Here is a 9,916-nt window from a genome sequence, read left to right as displayed (position 1 = left end):
TTTGAAATTCTATCCTTATTAAAAATTGTAGAATTCATTGATAACAAATTCCATTTTCAAAACTTATCAGAAATGACATGTTCCATTTGGAACACCTATTTCTGATTGGTTTTGGATGAATTGTATTCCAAAACTGACCTAAACATGTATAAAAAATATTGCATAGCTTAAAAAAATGATTTTTTTAGGCTTTTGTATTTAAAAATCAGCTTGAAATTATTTAAAATTGAAACCTTTCTGGATTATTTTCTCTGGAATTAGAAACGGAATCACCATAAAAATTACATATTTGTAAGCTGCTCGTTGAAATTTTTAATCTGATATCCATTTCAACCTTCGATTTCACTAACAAATAAATCAAAATGAGGCACATCTTGGTTTCACTCTTTTCGAATCGAATCTCATTGATTCGCATACGAATCAAATTAAATTTTGAATTACGTAGTAATTTGAACATAATAAAAATATTTTTAATGACGTTACAGATCTTTTTAATAGACGAAAAAATTAATCACAAGAAATTTAAAAAATGTTCACAAAAAGGACGTGCTAAATAGAAATTTATAGTATAATAAATATAATATAATATAATATAAATATAATATAATAATATAATAATAATATTAATAATAATACTATACACAAGTGTGGAGTATTATACTAATAAATGTGTATTGAATACATATACAATATTATGTTACTATCGAAGTGACAGTACTTTTCAGTGCATTTCAATTAGAAAAATATAATGGAACAAAATTTGTTCTAAATTCTATGAAGTTATGATAATTCTATAAATTACATACAAACCTATAAAATATTGAAACAAATTTACGAAAATGATTGTTTATCATGTACACAAATTTTTTAATAATTTAAAAGATACACAAATTTTTTACTAACTTAAAAATGATAAAAAAGTTTTGAAAATCAACAATCAGGTACGAAAATTGGTACACGTTAATACAAGATTCGTCGCGGGGAAGATAAAAATTTTGAAATTTTTGAATTATTCGAATTCGAACCTTTTAGATTCAAAAATGAATCAAACCCATTGTGATTCGATTTGATTCGAATTCGAACTATTCGCATTCTATTATTGAAGTTAACTATCTGGGCTAAATAAGGTCTATTTAATTTGTTCTATTTTTTAAAAAATTATTAAGTTGAGAGTTTTCAAATTCTATTTTTAAAAATTCTATTTTAAAAGCTCCATTAAATAAAGTTTTTAAAAAATAAAATAAATTAAGCTTTATTCTATATTCAGCCTAGGTACATTTTAGTTCGCTCCGCGAACAGCTATTGTCGAATATTGTTTTTTTCGACACAGAACTGAATATAAAAGTATTAAAATATTTGGGTTCTCTTACTTGCTTGCTGTAAATATATGCTGTTGATTGGTCGCGATAGCATTGATAGCGGAAACATGCGCTCGCACTTCTCCGATAGGCGTACATTCCCCTAATTGATCCTTAGGAACTGACCATGCCTTTAATGTACCACCACGACATCCCGAAATCATGATAGAACCGTTATTTATCATGCATAATCCCAAAATCCAATCTTTGTGGGCATTGTTCAGGGATTGTACCAATTCCATTTTGCTTAGATCCCATCGTTTAATGCACATATCTCTAGAGCCTGAAGATCAATAATGAATGATTGACATGAATACGTGATATAGATAGTAGACAAAAACGATCCCATATAGCACAAAACATTAAAAAGAACGTTACTGAAACGTAGCAATTTAAATATTAAAGTGTAAATGTTTCTTCAACGCATTGAAATATTGATCTCTTTTCATTGATTATTAATGTTGTTACAACACTGAAACAATATTGAGTATCAAATTAATATCTTTGAAAATTAAAAAGAAATAATATTATTTGCACGCACGCGCATACACACACGCGCACATATTACAGATTTAAAACTGTAATTACTTTTACATTGTTAAAAAACTCGATGAATAAAAGTGGATGCAATAAAATATATTTCCAAATTGTCCATAACATGGAAAAAGATTCTAAATTTAAAATATAACATTAAACCTTATTATTTAAAATTGATTCTTCTGAATTTCAAAACTACTGTTTATGTGCGTGTGTACGCGTATATATAAAAAAACTCGGAAAAAACCAACTTTTAAAACTATACTATATAGTACGTTTTAATAACATAAATATTGATTCAATATTTCCGAGTGTTGAATTGTAAGACATTCACTAGACATTAATTGAAGGAATTAAATTCAATGTTAAATCTACGTTGATAATCGCAATATTGTAAATCAACGTTTCTGCTAAAATTAGAAAAATTACTTTGTAGAAATAATTAGTTACAAAGTTGCATTTTTTTGTCAAAAATAACTTATTATCGTTGCAAGTTACCGACTCTAAAAAATAATATAATTACAGTTATAGGTAAAAAATAACGAGTCATACTAGGATTTCAATTATTTTTTTGGTTAATTTTTTGTAATGTTTATGCATTGTTGTTTTGAATAAATAAAATCTTACATTTTTTACATTATTATTAAATTACTAAACACTTGATTATATGCTACATTATTTTATACAGCAGTTATTTAAAAACTTAAAATCAAAATATATTTAACATATTAACTGAATTAATAATTTATAATAAACTAATAAACTTGTAACAAAAATTTTTAGATCAACAGTCTACCAAATATCAATTTCGATAAAATTTTCGTAAATTCTAATGGTCCAGAATTTTAAAAAGTAAAATTTGAATTTTAATGTTTATACGTATGATAGCTATAGCCATTTTCGAAACTGATTTATCATTTTATTCTGTTGAATGCAACATATATATTGATAAATAAAATGTCATATGTGCAATAACGATAAAAATGTAATTAATTAATAACGATTAAAATATAATTAAAAAATGTAATTAATAACTACTCAAATTAGTTACGAGTTCATATATGTATATAAAATTGTTATATTTATAGATAGAAAAAAAGGAATGAAATTAGTCATTAAAAAAAACTGTAACTATAATATTGCAAGTAATAAGTTATTTGTAAACCATATTTCTGAAATGTTGAATCAACGTTTATGTGCTATATGGAGATTATGCGGAGATGACGCACCGGAAAATAATGTAGAACCGATTGTCGCTAAACACTGAACTCCATCATAATGCGGTGGCGCTAAACTAACGGACGGTCCGGATATATTAGGCTCAGCGAGAGATATCAGATGATCTTTGCTACCCGCTATTACTCTACCATCTTCGGCAACAGTTAAACACATAACAGCTGCTGTGTGCGGTGTGGTTAATCTAGCAGTGTACGTTAATTTACGAAGATCCCATATCCTAACTTTATCGCTGGCTGCAGTGTACAGCTCCTGCTCATCCAAGCTAAGTGCTAAATCGTTAATTGTTGTTTCGCCCATGGGAACTTGAAGCATCCTAGACGGAGTCGATAATGCAATAGGGCCGGCCTGAGTTTGACCCGAAGAGAACAACGTTTTTATGCAGCTACTACCACTTCTTAAATCCCAGACTTTAACGTATGCCGCGGATACGCTAAACAGAAGCCGGTGAATAGCGGAATACTTTACAGCGACGACATTATTAGGATGTCCGCTTAAAGTCAAACTTTCAATTCCCGTTTCTAAGTCCCATACTTTCACGGTGCGATCTGAAAGTTGACAAAATATAACTTATTTGTCATTGCGATTATATATTTAATCAAATATAGCTCTCTCGATATCGTTCGATCTGCATTCACATCACCTTTCGAGCCGCTGAAAAGTAAATCCGACGTCACGCATATAGTAAGAACGGCCTTGCTATGTCCTTCCGCAACGTGAGAACATTGCAAAATAGCTCGTGGTTGCGCCTGATAGAAGAATCATATCTAACACTTAGTTCCGGAAAGAGAAGCAGAAAGCTCGTTCCCATAAGCACAGAATTTGACAACTACATTGCATGACTATTACAATCATGCATATTGAAAAGTTTCAGAAACATTGTTAAAATATAGATATACAATATAATTTTAATAATTACAATATTATACACTTGGGAAAATTAAGAGATCACTTATTCTGACTCCAAAAAATAGGCGTAATTCAAGAGAGTGTAACTTTGTCAAAAATAATCGTAAAAAAATTTTTTTAAAAACATTTTAAGGCTCCTGAGTACTCGCCGCGGCCATATTGAAGTCGTGACGTCAGAAGCGAGAAATTGCGTGAAATGACACGTAATTTTGTCCGACATGCCATTTGTAAATAAAGCCAATTTGGATAAAACAGGCTAAGCAGATGACTTTAAAACACTTCTAAATATCGGTCACGACTATCCTTTTTCCGCCTAGCAGTCAGTAAATAGTCGTAAAAAGCACGTAAAGTAACGTCTATTCAGACAGGAAAACACACGGATAGCTATTAAAAGGAGTGAAAAATGTACTTTTATGTATAAAATTCAAAGAAACTTTACTCGCGGTCCATTTTTACGAATTTGGTAAATACGAGACAAGTCATATTTTCACAATGAAACACATAATAACAAAATGACATGCACGATAACATTTCATCGTCGATCTGTTACGTTTCACGTGTATTAGTTCTAATTTTGTCCGCGACGAAATGTCGCTACCGTCAACGCGGAGTTCTCGGCTGAGAAGTCAGGAGCCTTAAAGCTTGAAATCTTTAAAGTTTTGAGATTGATAAGTCATTAAACGATTTACATATTGTTTACGAAGTTACGCGGATTCAAATGGGGATGCGTCAAATCTCAAAATTTTTTACAAACTTTGCAAAGCTCCACGACGCAAAATAAAAATTACACATAAATGCGGATATTCAACATTGAAGCAAAAATGGCCCTCTTTGCTTCAATTTTGAATAATTCAGTGAATAAAAATCGTACAACGCTCAACAAAAACGCAAATTAAAGGTAAAGTTTTACGCTTTCGAATGCTGTAAACCGCATTTTTGTGGAATTTTTATTTCACGCCGTGGAGCTTTGCAAAGTTTGCAAAAAATTTTGAGATGTGACGCATTCCCATTTGAATCCGCGTAACTTCGTCAACAATCTGTAAATCATTTAACGACTTATCAATCTCAAAACTAGAGATTTCAAGTTTTAAAATGCTGTTTTTTTTAAATTTTTTTACGATCCTTTTTGACAAAGTTACACTCTCTTAAATTACGCCTATTTTTCGGAGTCACAATAGGTGATTCCTTAATTTTGTTCCCGAGTGTACATATGTTGTGAAAATAAACTGCTATAAATTATGCTAAGGTTTTATGTATAAACATTTATGTACGTATGTACATTTTCTCAAGTTATTAGCAATTTTCTATAAAAGTCTTCTGCACAATTTATGTACAAGTCTACGTGATTGATCACGTGTAACTTTTTTTCAAAATATTTGTTAGTAACAATTTCCGCAATTAAAGAAATTTTTCGAACCAAAATACAATTTAATTTTGTAATTTTGTATTCATAGTAAAGTTTTAATATTGAATTTTAATGTATTTCTAAAGTACTTCAAAAATTACATTATTTGAATCACGAACACTCTGTGGAACATGTATATAGTATGTTCAAAAAAAGATCGAACTTTTGTAATAGCGCACCAATCAATTAATAGACTGAACATATATCAAGGGACATTGACTAGCAGCAACTATTACAAGCATACCGTCATTTGGCGCATTATCGTTACCATTATTAATATCCAAGCTACATCAACTGATGTAAACACATGTACTAACTTTGCGTCAGATTTTTAAAAATTTGAAAAAAATATAAGTTTTGAATAACTCAAATAAATTTGTCAATGCGAGCCTAGTGTTGTTGGTGCGAATATAATAAAATTATTATATAAGATTTTCCGTCGTCTCAATAATAATAAATATAATTTTTCATACAAAATCGATGTTGACATGCACAGTTGTTACAATTCTATAGCGTAAGGACATTTCGATCCATAGTGTGAATCCTCAGTGAAATATTGAATCGGAACAAATTTAACGGCTGTGAACTCTTCTCCCTCGTACCTTGTTTACGTCCAAAATTTATATTAGTTCAAACTTAAAACAATTTTTTGTCCATAATTAAACCTATTAATAGTAATATGAAGATATTCCCGGTAATAACTCTGACCCCATATGAAGTTTCGAACGCTTGCATGAAGACGGAATGAGGTTTAGACCAGGACGTAAAAAAAGTTTGAAATTTCCTCTTTAGATTGATATAATTGATCAACTTTTTTGGTTAAGTAGAATTCGAACGGCAAAGCAGCAAGTTAAAGCTAAAACTGCGAGCTTTAAAATGCTTTTTTAATTTTTTGTCTACGATGAATTTTCACCGAGTACGGATATCATTTGTAAAAAGTGCAGGTTTAGCTTCAAAGTTGCGTAACTCAGTCAAAAAAAATCGTAGAGAAATTTTAAAAAAAGCATTTTGTAAGCAAAATATTGTAATTTATAAAGCTTTACTTGAATTGTTTGAAAAAAATTCGTTTGGCGAGCTGTAAAGTGTCAAAGATACGAAAATTTAAGGAACAAAACAAGGTGTGCTTTTTTACTGCATAAGACAAGAAAGTTAAAAGAACTTTGAAAATCTGTTGATAAAGCGTTAAAGTTGAAACTTCAAAATACTTTTTTTTATTTTTTATCTACGATGATTTTTCGTCGAGTTACAGCCATTTGAAAATAGCCTAATTTTTGGTGTCTGGAACGTGTTCCCTATTTTTTTTAGTAGTAGTAGTTGTGTGTGTGAGTGTGTGTGTGCATGCGGGTGTGCGAGCGTGTGTGTACGAGCGTGTGTGTGCGAGCGTGTGTGTGCGAGCGTGTGTATGCGAGTGTGTGTGCGCGCGCGCGTATGTGTGTGTGTGTGTGTGTGTGTGTGTGTGTGTGTTATTTCAGATATGAGCCGTTTATTAAACTGTAAGTCATCGTCCAAAATGTCGTTCCATTCCTGTCAAATTCGTGGGAGAATTTTACGCGATGTTTCGTAATAAAATTTGTGTCATGGTTCTTCTTATGTAATTTATATGTCCTTCTATTCTGTTTTTTAATAATCTACATGTTTGCCGCACATGTGATGCTTCGTAATTCAAATAATTGATTCTGTAGACGACATTGGAACGGGACAACTGCGTGTTTTGCATGAGTGCGTGTGTGTATTAAAATAATATACGTAGGCCTGTCTGTGTCAGTCAAAGCGGTTCTTGATACCGAATAATAATTTTTAAATTTTTACAGTTTTCAAGTCAAACTGCGTGCCGTATATTCATCAAACTTGAAACACAGTTGTAACATTACGCCCCTCCGCCGCCCCGCCACTCCGATCTAAACGCCGAACACAACGCGTAAGACCGAGCACGTGCACGCGCTCGGCTAAGCTTGCCGCGATCACGCGCTACCATGCGTGCCGCGCGCCGCGTTCGGCAAGCGTTCCCACTCCGGCCGGCTCAACCGCACGCGCTGATTAGTACCTACGTCCGACCGCGCAGACCACTATATAAGCCGGCAGCGGGCAGCCGAAATCAGATCGCTCCGAGCCACCGATCTCGCACCTACTCCGCTCCTGTGCCGGGCGCCGGGTATCCTCGGCGCTCCTTAACTTGGGTATTCTCAAGCACTTCCTCGGGAATGGGCATTCTTGTTCCAACTATCTCACGACGGGCATACTCGTCGGTCCTAACGGCTGGGAATACTCGGCCGATCCCATCCTCCGTCCGCGACGGGAATACTCGTCGTTTCCGCGGCTGGGTATTCTCGGCCAATAGGAACCGTCCGTCCCGCAAGTCCGTTCTCGGGGATTCTCGAGACCAACACCGTCGTCGGGAATACTCGACGCCGTCCTCCGGCTCAATCCGTAAACCTGCTCCCCACGGGGTGACAACACCCCGCGGGTGAGACCACTTAGGTCTCTAACGTCGACCGCTCTCACGTATCGCAGAACCGTCCGCTGCACCGCGCGTCGCCGATTCCGCGATCGCGACCGTCCGTTGCGCGGGCCAATCAAGGCCCGTTTAACCGCACTTTAAGTTAGCCGCTTCACGGCGACTGCGATTATTACCTCCGAGCGCATAGCGCATAATGCCAGTCCGTCCGTTTCTTTAGTTATCCGAATCCGTTCTTTGGTTTAAATATTAAGTTACGCCGCGAATTATATTTTGTCCGTTCTTTTATTTTGCGCGGGTCCGATTATTGTTTAACCGAGCACTCCGGTGCCTTATTATTACTTGTGTATTTCAGTTACATCCGATAAATATATTACGTTTGCAGTATTGTACTCAACACGGAGTTCTCATTACTACCGAAAAACCCTGGCATCCGGCGAGCACATCCGAGCAACCGATCACGATATCCCAACGCACCGAAAGATATCCCGATACTCCCGCCGCATTGGAAAAGTACCAGCGTTACACAGTCATAAAGTCAGAATAGCAATATTAATGTTATAAGAAGCATATATAATATTCCCTCACCTCGGAAAATTGTAAATGATTTTATTGCGAAAAAATAACACTTCAGCCAAAGTTCGAACCTAGATTTCCCGAATTCCGTGCGGGCAACCGACCACCGAGGCGTGTGATGATATTTTCTCGCAATAACCAATATAAGTTAAATAAACGTTCTTTGTCAAGCAACAAATTAAAATTAAAAATTAAAAAATTATTATTCGGCACCAAGAACCGCTATGACTGACATAGACTTACTAGTCTTGTGTTTTAATTTTGTCAGTCCAATGTAACGGATTAATGTTTAAAATAATACGTTATTAATAGTGCATTGCAAAATTTATATAAGTATTTTCTTAATTGTTGTATACATGTCCTATAGATTCACTTTAATTAAAAACACCTGAACTAATTATCATGACACTACAAAGTATATTATTAAATATATATGTTACATTGTAATATTGTAGCAACATTGCATTACAACACTTTGTATTACAACATTCAAAGCAGATTTTTTATCGTTTACCGCAAAATTATAGGAACATTTTGCAATGTTTTTGTAATGTTACAATGAAACATATCTGCAATGTTTCTGCAATGGTTCTGCAATCTTTCTGTGCTATATGGGTTACCTGGTTGTGCCTTACTTTGCCCTGGTACTGGGAGATAATTCCTTTCATTGGCTGTGGTTCAGACGCGATTAGTTGTTTGTTTGCAGTGAGTCTGGAGAATACGTTCTCTTCGCGGTTATTGAATCGTCTGTACGTAGTCGGTGACCCAGGAGGTGAAGATATATCCATATTCGCTACCTGCTCCCTAATAGGTGTGTTATGTTAGCGTATTAGTTAGCCGGCATTTGGCTAATAATCATGCCGACTTGAAAATTATATTAAACATGCGTGCGCAAGAAAGATAAAGAAACGTTAATTTAGTCCATCAGTATAGAAATAGGGCACAATTAAGCATAATTATTAATTTCAGTTATTACTTATCAAATGCACATTTCGTACTTAGAAATATGTAAATAAGGAGCAGCCAAAAAGATCTTTCGACAGCCATCATATATTTCTGCATCTTAAAATTTTGTCATTTGTTCTTTATTCTATATTATAAAAAATATAATTCTTATGTGCATACATATTAGAAATACATGTATAAAATAATATTGTCTCTGATTACAATTATTAATATAATAATTTAATGTTAAGTAGATGAAAGTAACATATTGTGTTAGATTTATTGCAATAATTGTGTGTGTGTGTGTGTGTGTGTGTGTGTGTGTATGTGTGTGTACATATATTACTATAAAATCGGTTAATATACATACTTATTTTTATAGATACATAAATCTAGATATATTATTAAGGACATGATTTACAAACGAAATACAATTATTATAAGATATATATGCTTCACATTATATTAAGTGTGTACATGAATACATACACATGC

General features: G+C 33.6%; 1 protein-coding gene across 4 annotated transcripts in view; it reads right to left on the bottom strand.

Moving 5' to 3' along the window:
- LOC105204961 (kinesin-like protein KIF21A) overlaps positions 1 to 9,916 on the bottom strand; it is a 65,371-nt gene that overhangs the window by 2,495 nt on the left and 52,960 nt on the right. For 3 of the 4 annotated variants that reach the window (XM_039449946.1, XM_026139694.2, XM_026139693.2), the window contains 4 exons: positions 9,112 to 9,280; positions 3,775 to 3,880; positions 3,125 to 3,679; positions 1,371 to 1,641 (listed from right to left, as the gene is read on the bottom strand). In XM_039449946.1, coding sequence (XP_039305880.1) covers positions 1,371 to 1,641; positions 3,125 to 3,679; positions 3,775 to 3,880; positions 9,112 to 9,280 — 1,101 coding nt within the window. Of the gene's footprint in view, positions 1 to 1,370; positions 1,642 to 3,124; positions 3,680 to 3,774; positions 3,881 to 9,111; positions 9,281 to 9,916 lie in introns of those variants that run through there. The other variant, XM_026139695.2, reaches the window with a different exon arrangement.

This window comes from Solenopsis invicta, chromosome 5 (assembly GCF_016802725.1).
Source record: "Solenopsis invicta isolate M01_SB chromosome 5, UNIL_Sinv_3.0, whole genome shotgun sequence".
NCBI lineage: Eukaryota > Metazoa > Arthropoda > Insecta > Hymenoptera > Formicidae > Solenopsis > Solenopsis invicta.
Note: the sequence above shows the minus strand (reverse complement) of the source record. Positions and strands in the feature narration are given on the sequence as shown.